The 19,558-nt window shown below is 39.3% G+C and overlaps 1 protein-coding gene across 1 annotated transcript in view; it reads left to right on the forward strand.

Moving 5' to 3' along the window:
- LOC117993203 (cell adhesion molecule DSCAML1-like) overlaps positions 1-19,558 on the forward strand; it is a 228,525-nt gene that overhangs the window by 201,179 nt on the left and 7,788 nt on the right. The window contains exons 2-4 of the mRNA XM_069506725.1: positions 6,566-6,780; positions 8,549-8,684; positions 12,563-12,696. Of these exons, the coding sequence (XP_069362826.1) occupies positions 6,566-6,780; positions 8,549-8,684; positions 12,563-12,696 (485 nt within the window). The remainder of the gene's footprint in view (positions 1-6,565; positions 6,781-8,548; positions 8,685-12,562; positions 12,697-19,558) is intronic.

The raw sequence follows: 19,558 nt of genomic DNA on the forward strand, positions 1-19,558 counted from the left end.
TACAATAAACTACTTGATCTACACAAGGGTGGATTTTTCCCCAAAAATAAGGCGAAAGTCACAAATGTGAAATTTTACGAATAACAGGTTTTAAAAAAACGCTTTTTTTTTGGTATCATATCTTCTTCTCAGTCTTTGTTTTTGCCAGCGTTCTGGTTACACCCTGTATTACAGCTTCAAGAGTTATAATAGAGAAAGAGCCAGCGCGTGCCAGACATTGAGGTACGGACTACGGAACCCTAAAAACCTGTTAACACGAGCCTAGTCGCAAGTATCAGCTATAGTAGATACGTATAAGTCCCGCAAATTGCTATTGCGCTGGAACCATGTTTCATTAACATCGAAATGACTTCATTTTGACGTCAGCCGAAATGAAAATATACCATCAGCTCGAAACTTCAGTCTAGTGCTGACGTCACTAAAATGGCGGCTATGCGCATTAGTAATTTGCGGGACTTATAATACGATATATAATATTCTGTGATTCTCTGTAATGATGATATATTGTGATGTTAGGTATGTATGTTGATAATATAACAAGTAATTAACCGCAGACACTAATTGGCGGGCGTTATCACAAGAACACACACGGATGTGTGTACGAGAGAGACCACAGACAGACGGACCTACATAATATTATATATACATTACATGCAATAGTAAAGCTAGCAATACTCCTGCTTTCCGAACCGATGGTAGAACTCTTTCCACGGAAAGAAGTTAATTCAATTCAATTCAAATTTCTTTATTGCGAATCTGGGTAAGCAGTGGAGATGTTATAAAACAAAAAGGTACAGCCAAATTCTGCCTATTAGCATGCAATTGTTAAGATATACTTAAAAATGTGTGTGTACAAAGTTTTGATAAAATTAGTCACATTAAAAAATATTAAAATAATAGTATTAAAATGTCAAAAGTTAAAATAAAATTAAAACTTTCCTACTATTAGTTATAGTATTGTATATAATATCGTGATAATCGTCGAAAAAACACAACTTAAGTAATTGGTAGGTAGGTATAAGATTAAAGCTGCAATACTAAAATTTCCTGTCGAGGAATTGAAAAAAAAACTTACTGCGTAAGACAGTCAAAATTCACGCGATTCTAGCCTCAAAAGCACGTAACAATAAAGCTTATAATGGCACAAAGCAGATCAGCACGTTTGTAGTCGTCAAACCAAACGAATGCCTTTGTTGAGGCGCTACGGAAATGAACCTCGGAGCTGAGTTTGCGCTGAACTTGAAAACCGGTCAAGTGCGAGTCGGGCTCGCACACGAAGGGTTCCGTACCATCGTACAACACATCTCAAACCAGTAATGATATTATGCCTCCATCAGCTATACAACCCTGCAAGTTTTTATTTATTTAGATAAAAGTTGACTCTAGACTGCATTCTCACCTGGTAGTAGGTGGTTGCCCCTTTGGTTTCTACACGGCATCGAACTGAAACCCTAAGTCGCTTAGCGGCACGACTTTGCCGGTAGGGTGGAAACTAGTCACGGACGAAGCCTCCCACCAGATCAGACCAGAGAAAATTTAGAATTTCCATTTCCATTCAATTTAGAATCCATATTTTCCATGCCGCGAATCGAATCCCACTAATAACTCGCCACTGCGCCAGGGAGTCGTCAATGCATGACGAACAGCGCCATCCATCATGTAATTAATTAGTCAACTCATTATTTGTCCGGGAACAATATTTTTTTTGTGGGTATACCTAACTAAAAATTCACGGTTTTCGAAAAATTTTCTTTACCTGATTTCATGATTCTAGGTCAACTTTCAACTTCCCGTATTTAATTTCCCCGAATTGACAGAACGATGAACAGAACAGACAGACAACGAAATGATCCTACAAGGGTTCCATTTTTCCTTTTAAGGTACGGAACCCTAAAAAGCACCAAAAGGATAATGAAAAATGTTAAGATTCCAGGAAACTGCAATCCTACCTCCGACTTTACGGAGATATTTAAATAGGTTTTCAAAAAAGAGGCTTTCAACTCTGTCTGGATGTTGTTTGTGCATTTGAAAATATTGTTATCATATAGCAACTCGTTCTGACTTTGCACGGGTTGACAAGTAGGTACTCACAGATATTGTCCGCACAAAATGACTTCCCACGTGCCATTTTAACTCTGTGGGTCGACTGTCATGTCAAAAGTAGTTTTGACATGATGATTGACAAATAAAGTTAAAATGGCGCGTGAAAAGTAATTTTGTAAGCATAATATTCAATAGGTACTGTAAGTAAGTAATATTTGGGAATTAAAATTAGTTATAATTTTTATGTAAATTAATCCCGTGGGAACTCTTTGTTTTTCCGAGATAGAAAGTAGCCTATATCCGCCTTGGGATGCAAGCTGTCTCTGTACCAAATTACATCAAATCTGTTCAACGGATGGGCCGTGAAAATCTAGCAGACAGATATACCTTCGCATTTATAATATAATGGATATAGAACTTCGCATTTATAATATAATGGATATAGAACTAGTCTTGAATTTGAAATTTTCTCCTCCGGGAGGGGGAGATGTAAAGAAAATACGTTCCTATTTTCTTAGTCATTCAGGACTGTCATTTGTCAGCGAGTTGTATTATTAATCTGTGTTTTGAAGGGACGAGGATTTTGACAAGATGGGAGGTTAGAATTTTGGATTACGTGAAAAGATTAAATAATAAAAAGAATTAAAATTTATTAATAAGGATAAGCTTAACTAATTAAAGTATAAACTTTACTGTCGTTTCTTGTATTTCAGGTGTGTGTTATTGTCATGTTAAGTATAAGTGTGTAGAAAACTATAAAAAGTAACAAAATAAATCTTGTATTTCAGAGCAACACATTATCGTTTTAATAAGCTGATCCAAATTACCTTATACATACCTAATACCTTAATTTTAGGTGAAAGTCAGGCTAGTCCTTATTCGTTTATTTACTGGAGCCTTTACCCTAGTACGAAAAAGTACTTAAAAGTCTGCGTTCTGATTAAATGTCAATAAATGGCGCCAAAACAAAAATTCCTAGTTTCAAGGTGAAACGCTAAACGTCATTCACTAATGTATTAAAAGCTAGCAAGCAGACAGACACGCTTTCTCATTTGTAATATTTAGCACTTAGGTATGCACTATGGATAACATAAGCCAACGATATTCTTAGTTTTCAAAAAATTAATTTTCTCTTCTCCCGTAAAGCTTAAGACTAATGTCGGGGTTTAAATCACCGACTTTTCAGAATTCAGTCCGCTCCTTAACCGTTGAGGTATAGAGGCTAGATTACGAGGAAACCGATTAACCGTCACCGTCACATAAACATAAACTCTATATCCTCTTCGCTGCGGTCGGGTAAAGACTCTTGGGTTTGAGTATCAAATAAAATTAGTTCGTTGTCATCACAAACCAAATAGCTATTCATCCCATCAAATTTACATTTCCTGACCAAATCAATCACATTACAATGAAAACCTGATTACAAAGCTTATCATAATGGAATAGGGTTTATATTGGCTTGTGTAAATCCCGCTGTGTGTAAAGGGGGTGTGCATAGTGGGGGACAGCAGGGGACAATTTACCCGCGGTCATCTGGAGCGGTATTAGGTCCTTTGTAAGACGTTGTAGCTTGTTGGATCATGCTAATGCGACAATGCCGCGGTATTATCATATAGATCACATTGTGTACGTACAACTAAATAGATATAACCACATAATGGCTTCAATTCTGATAATCTAAATAGATAAAAGAAAAAGCTGACTGACTGAGTGACTGACTAATCTATCAACGCACAGCTCAAACTACTGGACGGATCGGGCTGGGCAAGCAGATAGCTATTATGACGTAGGTATCCGCTAAGAAAGGATTTTTGAAAATTAAATCCCTAAGGGGGTGAAATAGGGGTTTTAAATTCGTGTAGCCCATGCGGACGAAGTCGTGAGCATAAGCAAGTCTAACTATATAAAAGGAAAAGCTGACTGACTGACTGATCTATCAACGCACAGCTCAAACTACTGGACGGATCGGGCTGAAATTTGGCATGCAGATAGTTATTATGACGTAGACATCAGCTAAGAAAGGATTTTTAAATTGCAATCCCTAAGGAGGTAAAATGGTCATTTAAAATGTGTGTAGCACGCGGAAGAACGCACGAGGTTATGTGTGACTAACTGTAGTTAGTTATATATAAATAATATTATGCAGAATAAAAAACGAAGAACATTACAAAAATCGCATGACGTAAGTGATCAATAAAAATTTAACAATCCAGATTTACTTACACAACAACCACAAAAGCGCCTTAACCAATAAATCTTCATGTATTTTGTACAATAGAAGTAAACACACCATGTACCCATGTTAACCTGTAACCTTCAATACCCTATCTCGGGGACAACAGGGTACAAGCTACCAGGTGTCCTCTCGGGCACCGAGTATCCCGAGTCCCAACCCGTTATTTGGCACTTATGAAAAGGGATCGCTATTGAATTGGTACATTGATTGTTAAGGTATTGGTACATTGATTGTTATTTGTCAAGGTACCTATAATGAAAAAAAAGGTTGAATAGTGAAAAAATAAAAATCATGATTTTTTTAAATATTCTCTTTAATAATGAATAATTCTAGCCCCATAAACTACCACTACTTACAATATAAAAATCACATTATTTTATTACCAATTGTGGAAGAATAACCATTTCATGGCTATCGCAATCGTCAAGAAACTCTGCACTTTGATTGGCTGTGAAAAAATGTAAGCAGCGAATCAACCAATCAAAGGGCAGAATTTCTTGACGATTGCTATAGCGATGAAATAGTTATTCTTACACAATCGGGGGGCCTATTACTGGTTGCTACCTTAGGTTGAGACCACTACACTGCGATGCGACTTTCGGGTCGTAAAAATCTACCACGTCGCACAAATCACAATCATCATCATCATGATCAACCCATCGCCGGCTCACTACAGAGCACGGGTCTCCTCTCAAAGTGAGAAGGGTTTCGGCCATAGTCTACCACGCTGGCCATCTGCGGATTGGTAGACTTCACATACCTTTGAGAACATTATGGAGAACTCTCAGGCATGCAGGTTTCCTCACGATGTTTGCCTTCACCGTTAAAGCAAGTGATATTTTAATTACTTTAAAACGCATATAACTCGGAAAAGTTAGAGGTGCGTGCCCGGGATCGACCCCCCGACCTCCGACTAGAAGGCGGACGCCCTAACCACTAGGCTATCACAGCTTAGTTACATTTTCATTTAATCAGTTGTTATTATGAACTCAAGATAGCAGAGTCGGAAAGTCATAATAACATTTCTAGAACATTACGCTTGCTAACAAGTGGAATTGTTTGGGACAAACTACAAATAATAGTAGTTAAGTGTTCTCAGTTGACATCTCAGTCGACTTGCGGCCACCGGGCCCGAGACGACGGATAACTTAATATTCAGAGGTATTTTGTATCTTTACTGCTACAAAAACAAGTCTCAAGTCGACGGTCACCTCGAATACGAGCAGCCCAAAAAGCCGCAACCGCGATAGCTCGGTCGGCAGCCTCGTGCAGGTTGTCGGGACGCAGGACAACCAGTCATGTGCGCAATGCTCTGTCTCGGATGACCTCAGATGCACTCCGTATCATGTCCAGAGATGAAGCCCCACGTCGCTAAGTTTGCCCTAGACTTCCCCACCCCTGCTATGAGGCGGTTGAGTGACTTTCAGATAGGCGAGGAGGTTGTATCCTTCGGCTAGTCTCTCCTTCACGCTGATGTTCGGGTTTGAGGTACTAAAATTAAAATGATTTTCTCTGAGCGCTCTTCATGCAAACATAGTATTGATCTCTCTCATTAACGTACCTAGATACAATGCGTACATTTCGAGAAAGGACTGTGTCAAGAAAGTACAAATAATATGGCGAGCCCTTTCTCAAAATTATATTTAATATAATTTCTATAATAATATTCCAGCGTGTAGAAAGTTACCCAGCCACATTACGAATTCTTCGCAAAATGGCCGGAGAGAAACTATCGTTCAGTCCAGGAGGACTTCTTGCGTGAAATTGTTAAAATAACAAACAATTTGTCTTTATCCCTCGGGAGGTATAAAAAAGTTTTGCACCACTGAGCCAAAAAACATCCGTAAAATTATCTACTAAAGGTTCTTCCAAACTAAAATCCTTCGCAAGTTTCGCTCTGGAGTCTGGATACTTGAGATATTATAACACATCAATCTTTGATAGTTGGTAAAATAAATAAAAATACAAAGTTTGAGGAAAGATTTTTCTATATTATTCTAGAAACAATCTATAGGTCCTTGTGGTCATGAACTAATAATTAGTGTTTTCAATTTTCGAAGTACTTAAGATAACTATATCAAGTGGGGTATCATATGAAAGGGCTTCACTTGTGCATTCTAAAAAAGATTTTTATTTATTTTTATGCATCATAGTTTTTGATTTATCATGCAAAATGTCGCAAAAAATACCCGAGTACCCTCGGCGTGCGAGTCTGACTCGCACTTGGCTGGTTTTTTTTAACTATACTTTAATATTTTTTTAAATTTCGATTTCCTCTTGTTCCAGGTGGAGTGTGGTCCCTCCGCAACCTGTCCATCTCCGTCCCTCGCGCGGTCCTCTCGGGAGAGGGCCAGTCAGCAGTTCTGCGGTGCTCGTACGACCTGGAGGGCGCCGCGCTGTACTCCATCCGCTGGTACCGCGCCGAGACCGAGTTCTACCGATACGTGCCGAGGGAGATGCCGCCCACCATGGTGTTCCCCTTACCCGGCGCTTCGGTTGACGTAAGTCTTCTCAACATAGGACATAGCTCTCTGGTAGGGACTTCCATGCGCCACCGTCATCCAGCAGCTTTCTGCGACTCATTTGATGTCATTTTTCCACCTAGTAGGGGGTCAAACAAGTGCTTTGTGGTGATGGTTGGACAGTGCATCAAATCCAAAGCAAAAACGGCCGGCAAGAAACTTGGCATCTTCAACAAAATCAAACGGTACTTCACGCCGGTACAGCTTCTTACCCTGAACCAAGCACAAGTTCGATCGTGCATGGAGTGCTGCAGCCATTTATGGGATTTAGTATGCATTGGATTCGGTGGCCTGTCGCGCGAGAAGATTCATTGGTGCCGAAGCGCTGGTCAATTCTAAACTTCAAAGTTTGGAACATCGGCGCAAAGTTGCCTGTCAATCGGTATTTTACAGGCTATATTTCGGAGAGTGTGCGGAAGAACTTTTCGACCTGGTTCCTCCATCACCTGTCTACAGTTACTATCGTACCGCAAGGCATCGCCAAGGTCTGCACCTGCACGTATTCGAAATTCCACGGACACGTGAGTAGCGATTTGCTGCCTCATTTCTAATTCGAACCGCTAAGATTTGGAACTCCCTTCCAGCGTCAGTTTTCCCCTCCAATTATAATACGGGTACCTTCAAGTCAAGACTGAACAGGCACCTTCTAGATAAGCGAGCGCCATCTTAGGCTGCATCATCACTTGCCACCAGGTCTGAATGCAGCCAAGCGCTAGTCTATAAATTACAAAAAAAGATGGTTGATTAGCACCTTGGTACCATATCTATCGGGTTCTCAAGCTATGTGCCCTACCCATTTCCCCTTCAGCTTCACACCCGTTGAGGTATATCGGTTACTCTAGTTCTGCTACGGATCACCTCATTTCTTATTTGTTCACGTAGAGAAACTCCAAGCAAAGCTCTCTACATCACTAGTACTTAGTATGACTATATTATTTTCACTAATCACACCTGATGGAAAATGAAGATGCGACGCATTTACCGAAAATGCCTATTCATTCCTGTTTTAAAGATACCCGGGTTGTTATTGGTAGGAAATCCAGATCGCGGAAGAGTATTCCAAACCTCAGCCATGCGTATGAGGAATGATGACGCAAAACGTTTCGTGCGTGCAGTTGAAGTATCGACGACATAAGCATGGAAACTCGTCCGACGTCAAGAGCCCTCGCCCACGGCGACTTTTTGTAGCGATGCTGTCGCGCGTTTACTAAACGCACGCCAGCATCACTACTAACGCGTGTTAGTCGCATTTGCAACGTCGCGACTGTATCGATGCAAACGCGCGACTTTGTCGGATGACATCGGGGGAAGAACGGAGGGAGGGTGGCGCGTGAATAGAGAACCGAGCATCAGTGCAACATTTTTTCTCGTTTGCATCGACACAGAAGCGCGACAATATCGCGTTTGCATCGCGACTGAATCTGAGACCGTGGGCGAGGGCACACAGCTAGCGACCGCTTCGCGACTGTATCGATGCGGACGCGCGACAGCATCGCTACTGTATCGCTACAAAAAGTCGCCGTGGGCGAGGGTTCTAAGAGTCACGCACTGTCAATAGTTGTCCGGCGGAAGTTGCCGTACCTATGCGCCCGGAGTTGTGGCGACTCCATGCACGGCACGGCAACTTTCAAATTCTAACGAATCGCCGTCGACTGAGTTGCCGGGAGACTAGACTTGTACCGTGCGTAATGAGTCGTTCGGTGGTAAATTGGTGGCTTATCTAAGTCTTGTAATACTTGCTCACCAGCTCGCTCAGTCGGATCACCAGCAAGTGCGGATAGTGAACCTGAACCGGCGCCTCAGTGGGGACTACCAGTGCGAGGTGTCTGCTGACGCGCCCCTCTTCCACACCGACATCCGGTCAGCACCTCTCACTGTTGTTGGTAAGATCTTAGTCTATTTTGCAGAAAAAAAAATACAACTGCCAAATACCCGGCCAAAAAACGATCTCAAAAGTTTTTTCACATTTTCATATAGCCGCCATATTGTCTTTTTTTTTCAAAATATTTATAACCATTATCACTTTAAATAATGTAAAAATTATTACACCATACATCCAAATATGTTTGGGCATTTAAAAGTTATACTTAGAGGAAAAAATAAATGCCCTAAACTTTTTTTTGGGTAGTCGTGTAAAAATTAAACGAAAAGGCCTTTTTATTAAATTTATGTAAAAAATAATCAATTATTGCCATTTAGAAACCTATCTATTAAAACCTATAGCAGAAAGTCAAAGTCATCAATCATCATTCATTCAAATCAATCATTTATTCAAAATAGTTAACAATTGTACACTTTTTGATTGTCAATTGTTGATTTTTTTAAGATAATGATGTAGGTACTGGTAATAGTTAATTACGTAAGCTTTAAACTAAAGCTACGAGGGTCCTAAACGAGCCCAGGTCTGAGAAGAGCCCACAACAACCCACAATAAAAAAAAATATATAAAAAGTATCAATTTGAAACAGACAAAATAATTATGTCCCTTTATAAAAGTTAAAATGAATGGCGAGAATCCGCGCTATAGAATAATAAAGTGAGCCGCTGACCGTCGCGACGCGGACGCGCGACACGACGTCCTAACTTGCAATTAGGGACCTCTTTCTCACTCAACTAAATTAAACTTCGAATTTTTCTTCTAACTTAGCGTCTATATAGACGGACCACACCATGTCTGCACCACAATGACAAAAACGTCACCAAACGTCGTTGCTTTTTTACATCAATAGCGATTAAACAAGCAAACATGTACGCGGTATCAAATGATTACTGCTGCTCAAAGACATCGTCAGATGAACAGCCAGTTTGTTCCAGACTCTTGAAGAACTTGTTAATCTGCCCTTTGTATTTGTCTCATATTTTTATGATATATAATTATGATAAGTGACAGAATGGAAATTTTATTACGAATAGCTACAAATTACGAATGATGCACGCAGAGGTTGCACTATAGTCGGGGCATGACTGATATAGATACGTCTGTGACAGTAAACACAACTGTAAATAATGTAAATTGCCCATTGCGAAATGAACGCAATTGCAGTATAATGTATGAATATAACTACACGATTTCTATTTTCATATTCAACTAGCAGATACCCGGCCGGCGGTGCTACTAGGCTAAAAAATAATGCGCCTAATGCATTGTTTTAATGTGCTCTAAAACCATCTTTACATTATTGCCTTTCAAATTAAACTGGTTTTCGGCACATTGGTTGTGTGGTTTCAAAGTCTATAATGGGCATAGGTAGAAACATTTTTGTATTTTATATAGTAGGATTTGTCTCCAGTGATATTTTTATGGCCGTGGTGCAGATGTGGTTGTGGCACGTCTAAAAGCATCTTAACCCAACAATTGTCGAATCACTAGCGACTTTAAAATGCTGACTAGCTTTCAGGAAATCGTGGTTGAATTTTCTTGAATATCATCCAAAAAATAAACATTTGTGGGGAAATTCACCTTTAATAATAAAGCAGACTTATATTTTCAGAGGTTTGTGAAACTCTTTAAAAATGTTTCATTTTGGTGCAACTATTTAAATTCAGCGACCTAGTGAAGTTTGTTATGATTTTGGCGTTTATACTGCATCGTTAAACTGATTTGTGGGATGGGTTTGCCAGTATCGTTTTCAAAAGCTTCACACCAATTCATACCAGAGCGCTTATCACCATAATTTTGTCAGCTGCAGTCATAGATTTATAAATACTCTGCGGTATCACAATCATAATCACCTCTGATAGGCTGGCATTGGCGACGATTCTGATGTTTTTCCCTAAACTAAATTTAAAGTATATGTATCTTTCTTTTTTTTATTGCAAAAAAAAGACAGAAAATGGATGTTAAATTTAATCACTATAAATGTTGGTGCACTCTACAAATTTAAACAATAGGCTCACGACTGGTACGTTGGTAAGGAAAAGATGCGAATACTCTAAAATTTAGTTGCGCTCAGAATCAGTACCAGTGTCTAATTTTTTAACTAAAAGATTCAAGATTCAAGATCCTTTTGCAACAAGAATATCATCCAATGCTCTGATCATTGGTCTAGTCATTAGCATGTTCGACTGCAGATGACGAGGTCCTGGGCTCGATTCTCGGGTCCGACCAAAAAATTTTTTAGGTAAGTAGGTGGATTTTTCTGCTAAGAAATCCTCAATTACTAGCCCCCGTTTTACCCCCGTGCCTCGGACTTAGTTCTGTGCCTGTTCTCTCTTCGGTAGTGTTTGATTTCCGTCCCATCGGGCTATGTGAGTGAGGGAATAGATAGTCGGGAGGGCATTATTGTTATCATCCAATCAAATTCATCACCCTGTTTGCACCTCTGTTGGACATAGTCATTTTCCTGGTACCTCCAATCACAGCTCCTTCCTCGTCCACCTTCCCGCCATCTTCTTTAGGTCATCGGTCCAAGACGTTTTCTTTCCAAAGCTTTTTTGATAAACCTCAAAATTTACATTACAATTAAATAGAATCGATTTTCATATTATTTTCTTTCGTATTCGTATTTTTACTTTGCTTTCTATTTTAAGGTGTCCCCAACATTTCTATTTCGCTACCTAATTTCCAATTCATATTGGGTAAGCACTATTCTCTTTGGACTGTTTGATATTCTAATATCTCTTTGTAGTCTGATCGCTTAATAGATTTTATTTTTATTTGTAATAATTGTAAAACGCAAACTCAATTAAAAACATTAAAGCGAATGGGTTCTTTCAGAAAGCAAGATTTTCTGAGAATGCTTTATAAATTATTCAACAGCAGTAATTCCCATTTGGCTTTGCGATGAAACAACTCGACTATTAAAATAAAATGGGTTTTAATTATCCTTAAAGATTAGCCGACGCTTTTACTGTTCTAGTAAACGAATTAAAACATTATTGGAGCTTTACATTTTAACAAATATACTTACTCTAATTTATTTTAGTCTATATCAGATTTTGCTTTGATACAAGACTAGCTTATGCCTGCGACTCCATGCGCGTGGACTTCACCAAATCCCCTTGGCGGTTGAATTTTCAAAAATTCATAGCAATCTGCATGCCAAATTTTAGCCCGATACGTCCTGTATTTTGAGCTGTGTAGATCAGTCAGTCAGTTATTTTTGCCTTTTATATATTTAGACTAATTTGTGTCCGCGACTTTGTCCGTGTGGACTACTTAAATTTCAAACTCCTATTTTACCACCTTATAGAAAAATCGTTTCTTAGCGGATCTCTACGTCATAATAGTAACCCTTAGTATGCGAGTCCGACTCCCACTTGGCCGGTTTTTAGTAGTTTATAACTGTGTAACCAGAACGCTAACAAAAGCTTAGCGTTATTGTTATTCTACATAAACACAATCCGATGCCATTTGCCTGATTTAGTAGTTTTACTGCGGTACTCCTAATCGTTACTGAAGATTGAGTTAAAACGAGACAGATTTATGTGAGAGATATAGCTCTGTCTCGTTTTAACTAAACTTAAGTAACGTATAAGTACGGCTGTGGGTGATTTAATATTTTCAAACCCGCTTGTATAGCTTGCAAAACTCTGGTCAATGCTCCGCCTACGACGCGGCATTGACTCAGTCAAGACAGGCGTCAGTCAGATGTTTTATTTGCAATATATTATCGTAATTTATAGGATTATTTTACATATTTTTTTAGCGTTTTTTTTTTGAGATATCATATCAGTAATCATCAGTAGGTACTATCACCTGTGTTCGTTATTGCCAGCGTTCTAGTTACAGCCTGTATCATAACATGTTCACTGTTCGCAGACCCACCGTTCCGAGCACCTCGTCTGTCCGTGTCCCAGCGGAGCTACGCGCGAGGGGACGCCATCAGGGCCAACTGTTCGGTCGACGAGGCCTATCCTGCGCCCAACATTACGTGGATACTGGATGACCATAAGGTAAGCACTTTCAATCCAATCCATCCATCAGCCTGTTTGCGTCCACTGCTGGACACAGGCCTTTCCAAGAGCGCGCCACCAAACATGGTCCTCCGCCTTTCTGATCCATCCGCTCCCCACCACCTTCTTGAGGTCATCGATCCAGCGGGCTGGAGGTCGTCCCCCACTGCACTTACCGGTACGCGGTCTCCACTCCAGAACACGTCTGCCCCATCGGCCGTCAGTTCTGCGACAGACATTGCCACTTCAGCTTGCTAATCCTTTGAGCTATGTCGGTCACTTTTGTTCTTCTGCGAATTTCCTCGTTTATCCGTGAGAGTGATACCCAACAAGGCAACTTTACTAAGTTAAAACTAAGCTTAAGCTCTCTATGCGTGTCATCGCCTTTATAATGGGGTGTGCTCTGAAGAGCTTTTTGACCTCATTCCACCCTCCATTTTTCATAACCGCACTGCGTGCCACCGTAAGCAATTTCACCCTCACCACCTGGGTGTCTGGTGCACTTCGACCGTCCGTTGTGCCAGATCCTTCTTTCCACGCAAATGCAAACTGTGGAATCAACTCCCATCGGCGGTGTTCCCACTAGATTACAACAAGGATTACACAAGATTCAAGGCGCGAACCAACAAATTCCTGAAAACACAAAGCTGTTAAGCAACTCATTCCCAAGCTTTCTTAGCATTTAAATAATCCTTTACATTATGATAGGTTTTTTCAATAAGGTTAAAGTTTTATGAAAACTTTGAACTTGTTGAGAGACATCTCCATTATATATGTATGTTACCATTTGCCAACACGTTACCATTTAAAATTTTCTCTTAGATATCAACTCCGTTTATTCACAATCCCACCTCGTTTGGCGAGCGCGCTCTCGAGCGTCTAAATAGATTTCATTCAGGAACACTAATGTACAAACTAAATAGATCCTTTCCTTAGCGCCGTCATGTCGGGGAACGATACAAATTGTGTGAACGATTTCACTTGCTTTTTCTTAGTTTTTTTTTAAACATAAAGTTCTGCAGTGTGTAAACTTTAATATGAATTATTTTTACCCGACTACGGCAACGGCAAGGGTTACGATTTTAGCAGTCTAGGTAGGTTAGTGTTTACGTGTGTTCCACTGTAGTGTGTAGCACCTAAACTACTGAACCGATTTTGATGAATGAGGTGTCAATCGATTTGTTATTATATTATAGTCCGGGTGATATAGGCTACATTTTTTATGAACAAAATTAATATGGCGGATATTTTTATGTATAAAACGGGTAGGTACATACCACGATTAATTTTTGTTTTTATTTGTATATGGTATGTACCCGTTTTATACATAAAAATATGTCGTTAAACCACGAAACAAGCTTAAAATCATTAGTTAATATGGCGGATGTTGCACCCAAAAAAGTAGGGGTCTCAAAATTTTTTTTTCTATCGTATCGAGTGGGGTGTCAAATGAAAGAGGAGATCATTTTGAGTTCATATATATGTATAAATATATTACAACATTTAAATAACCCAAGCGATAGAAAAACAATTTTACTACAATATTTAATCGTAGTCTGGTTCTAGACTCACTCGACGCACGTTTCGCCCCGACACCGGAGCATCCTCAGGAGATGTAGACCTTACAATGGCTGCTATTCCTGCATGGTTAGCAGTGGGAGGGCGGGCGGTGCATTTCGCATGTTGCATGTTGCATCATACAGATTCGACCTGCTTCAGCGGATTACAGCAAATTAAGTTTTTGGTTCATTAAATATCATAGACTTCCGCAATTAAGTATGCTTCAATACAACAGATACCTAAGTAAGTATACAAAAATACATTGTATTCCCATAATAATCAGAGTTCCTGCGTTTTTAAAACCTAAATATAGGTGCGCAAACTATGTCTAGACAAACAGCTAGTCAACGCACAGCTCAAACTACTGGACGGATCGGGCTGAAATTTGGCATGCACATAGCTATTACGACGTAGGCATCCACTAAGAAAGGATTTTTGAAAATTCAACTCCTAAGGGGGTGAAATAGGGTTTTGAAATTTTGTAGTCCACGCAGACGATGTCGCGAGCATAAACTAGTTTCCAATATAATAGAAGGATCTTGGAGTTATAAGGAAATGTGAGTACGCCCGTAGCAGATGAAATCCCAAGGGCTGTCAAAAGTCTACACACGTTCATGTTCTACATTCCTATATATAGCTTTTACAATATGTTGCAATAAACTTGCTTTAGGTTGCTTTATAGACAGACAGATGAATCCAAACCAGTACTTTCTTTCTTTTCTTTCACCGTTCAAGCAAGTGATATTTAATTAATTAAAATTAATTCTAGTTAGAGGTGCGTGCCCGGGATCGAACCCCCAACCTCCGATTAGAAGGCGGACGGGAAGAGTACCCGTTCTTTATTCCGCGCAGAAGCATCCAAGGTGCAGATAGCCCTAATGGTTGCCAACCTCTGATAGAAAACGGACCTATAAGAAGAAGAAGGATAGAATAGAATAGAATAGAATGTTCTTTTTATTCATGTAAACTTTTTAAAAGTGCTTATGAATAGTCAGGTTTAATTTACCACTGGTTCGGAATGCCGTTCCTACCGAGAAGAACCAGCAAGAAACTCGGCGGTTGCTCTTTTTAATTTTTCAATTTACAATGTTATTATACCGTACTATACAAGCCATTGCAGCCCCGTGCATTGCTGGAGCGAGTCAAATCCAAGCTATTTTATCGTTTACATAGTCTGCGACTGTATAATATGCTTTTTTTAGGAGCATACTTTTAACACATTTTTTAAACTTGTGTAAAGGCAAGTCTAAAATTGCTTGTGGAATTTTATTATAAAATATTACACTCATTCCCACAAATGACTTTCCCACCTTCCAGAGGCGGAGCGCAGGAGTAGCTAGCTTATTTTTGTTTCTAGTTTGCCTATCATGGAGATCACTGATTTTTTTGTAACTGTTAATGTTTTGTAGATAGTATAATGCCTCGTAGCTACTCTACTAGTAGCACACATATTACTCAGGAGCAGGAGTGTATTATAGCTTTGCGTTACATGTTTCCAATATTCAAAGGCCGCAGCAGTCGGGAAGACAATCGCAGATTTCCCGCGGGAGGCTGCGGCCTGCGCGCCGCTGTGTGAGCGCGATCCAGTTTCACTTTTAATTCTTAATGATGTAATACATACGGACAATGTTCCTCTTTTGTTTATGAATGTCGCTATTATGCGTTGGAAATTTTTAGGACTATAATAGTCTCTATAGCTTTTCTAATAAAATTTATATTTTCTGAATCTCTGGTCTAGTCTGGTGGGACGCAAAGCCATGCCACCAAACGATTTAGGATTCCGGTACGATACCACGTAAAAACCAGTAAGGGTTTTGGGTTCAATAAAACTGCCATATCCCTTCCAAGCTGGCACGCTTTCATTATAGACTGCATCATCAAATAGTGTATGTGAGCTATGATTTTTTTTCATACACATATCAAAACCGAAAACCACAATATTACTGGTTTTCGTCGCACACAGAAATATGGGACTTTTAAGAAGACTGACCTTTCATCAGCAAAAATAATGCACATCATCATCATCATGATCAACCCATCGCCGGCTCACTACAGAGCACGGGTCTCCTCACAAAGTGTTTCGGCCATAGTCTACCACGCTGGCCATCTGCGGATTGGTAGACTTCACATACCTTTGAGAACATTATGGAGAACTCTCAGGCATAAAAGTTTCCTCACGATGTTTTCTTTCACTGTTAAAGCAAGTGATATTTAATTACTTAAAACGCCCATAACTCCGAAAAGTTAGAGGTGCGTGCCCGGGGTCGAACCCTCCACCTCCGATTACAAGGCGGACGTCCTAACCACTAGGCTATCACAGCTTTTATAGTAATTTTAATAATGCATAGTTACTAGAAATTCCTTGTAGGTGCTTCACAATACCTAGTCTCTTGGGGGCTGCATCGTTCAAAGTATTACAGCTTCCTAGTTCAGTAACTGAGGCACTCCCTGGAGGACGCGGGTTTCATGGACACAATGAACCAGTTTGAACAGCTCCTTTGTTACCAGCTGTTGCTTTCTATAGCTTCCTTCACATTTTCTAATGATTTTGTATAACCTAACCACCAGTGGCGTGCATAGGGTTCCAAGCTAGGGTAGGCATTAGTCAGTTAGGTTACCTATTTAGAGGCTGTCATGATGAAAAATGACCATTGAGCCATTTCAACTTGGGTAAGCAGTGCTTTTATGCCTCTATGACCTGCACGCCACTGCTAACCACCTGCTATTATCGTTTTTTGTAAATTCTGGTAGTTATAGTGTAGGAAAAAATCTTATTTACATGCTCAGGTTATTTTTGCTACCTAGTTAAATATTTCTTAAACAGTGAATAATTTTATACATATTTTTACTGATATTTTAGAAAGAAATGTGGGGTCTCTTTTTAATAGAATAACATAAACTTTTTTTACAAAATATTATATAAAATTCAAGGTCTTGACTGACTGACTTAATATAATCAACGCACAGCCTAAGCCGCTAGAGACATTTGGAGGGTGTGTTCGTTGTAAAGAGTAGGTAGGTATCCACTAAGAAAGAACTTTTCGAAATTCCACCCCTAAGTGGGTTCAATGGGGTACAAGCTATTCAAATATACATTTTACGAAGCGCTTTCGAATAGTTTTGAATAGTTCAGTAACTGTATTTTCACGAAACCCTTTGAAGTTTCGATTATTTTCACAAATTTCTAACATTATTGGCAAAATCAAGTCTCAAATCAGTCCCTAACAAGTAGATATTCCTCCGGGAAATCTACAATTGTCTTCCAAATGCTTCCGGACTGGAATTGTGTGAAAATGTAAAGCACGTAGGGATACTGCAGTATTTAAAGTGTAAATTATATACAAGATGGCGCATGGAGCGGACTACAAGGGACTACTAGAGAGCTTCTTTGAAAGTGCTATGCGATGCTTGGCATTTTGTAACAGTTCAACTGCGTTTTATTAGGTCTCTTGTGTAAGAACAGCCTCTACAAAATTTGTAGAGGCTAATATAAACATTATCAGTTTATATTATTACCTTCATCGTTTTACACTATACTTTAACTTTACACATCCTGAAAACTATTTTCAACTTCCAAAGTAAGATTACTATACCAACTGGGGTATCACATGAAAGGGCTTTATGTACCTACTTGTAAATTCTAAAACAGATTTTTATTTATTTTTAGGCATAATAGTTTTTGATTTATCGTGCAAAATGTCGATAAAATACGATTGTAGTACGGAGCCCTCGGTGCGCGAGTCTGACTCGCACTTGGCCGGTTTTTTCTCTGAAAATACCGAACCATAAAAATGGTCACGGATATTTTTGTGTGGGTACTAGGTATGCAAGGTAAAAAGCTGTGATAGCCTAGTGGTTAGGACGTCCGCCTTCTAATCGGAGGTCGGGGATCGATCCCGGTCACGCACCTCTAACTTTTCGGAGTTACGTGCGTTTTCATTGATTAAAATATATCACTTGCTTTAACGGTAAAGGAAAACATCGTGAGGAAACCTGCATGCCTGAGAGTTCTCCATAATGTTCTCAAAGGTGTGTGAAGTCTACTAATCCGCACATGGTCAGCGTGGTAGACTATGGCCAGCGTAGTATCCTTCTCACTCTGCGAGGAGACCCGTACTCTGTAGTGAGCCGGTGATGGGTTGATCATGATGATGATGATGCAAGATGATGCTGGCAAAACACCATCATTAAGGAACACAGAAGTAGCGATTCCAGCAATTCCATTAAGAGGAAGCGACATTGGCGACAAATAACGTCGTAATTTAAATAACAAAATGGCCGCGCAGATGAAATACTATCAAATAAAAGACGTACGTGCTCGCAATACAGAAGCGATGTAATATTTCGCGACGCCATTTTGTTTTTAACGTCCTCATTTTTTGAGACGCAAGTAACTTAAGGTGATGCAGTACACTCGACCGAAATTGGCAGCGCACGTGGGTAACCTGTTTGCTTTTCACTTGACATTGTATGAGAAAGGTGAGAGGCACGATGATTTTCACCGAAATCAGACACGCGAAAAGGGTTCAGGAAAAGTATTTTTGAGAAAAACTACTGAGTTTATGTATGCAAAGTACCCATAGTTATTTCAACTAATAAAAAAATAAACTAGGTCTAATGTTAAATTTTTTTAGAATTTTCATACCCCTAATCTTATTTATTTACGCCCAAAGTTGTCATAAATTTAGTGTTAAAATAGGAATCTTTTGAGGCTCGTAACTTTAAAATCAATATTTTTTCAATGTTTTATATATCAATAAACCTAGATGATGATGAGATAAATCGATATAATACTTAGTTTTGACTTTTGAGCGTACAATATCAAATAATGTAGTAATTACCTTCCTACGTTTGTATGAAGAAAGCACCGTCCTGTGCCCTCTTAAGATTCACTTCAGAGTCTAGAGATGTTTTCAGTACTTTAGGTAATTTAATAATGAAAACATGTTGACGAGGGTTGTATAATAATTCAGTTAGAATTTTAAAGTGTTCAAAATGGATAGGGAATATTCACGAACGTATAAAAAACAGCTAGTGCGAGACAGGCTCGCGCACCGAGACTTCCGTACCTACTATAGTCGTATTTTTTCGACATTTTGCACGATAAATCAAAAACTATGATGCATAAAAATAAATGAAAATCTGTTTTAGAATTCACAAGTGAAGCCCTTTCATATGATATAGTTATCTTACTTTGAAAATTGAAAACACTAATAATTAATTCATGACCACAATTTTTTTTTTGTGTAAATCTGACTTTAGTAAAGAAATCAGCGTAATTGATCCAAATAAACCAATCACC

The sequence above is a fragment of the Maniola hyperantus genome, chromosome 23 (genome assembly GCF_902806685.2).
Source record: "Maniola hyperantus chromosome 23, iAphHyp1.2, whole genome shotgun sequence".
NCBI lineage: Eukaryota > Metazoa > Arthropoda > Insecta > Lepidoptera > Nymphalidae > Maniola > Maniola hyperantus.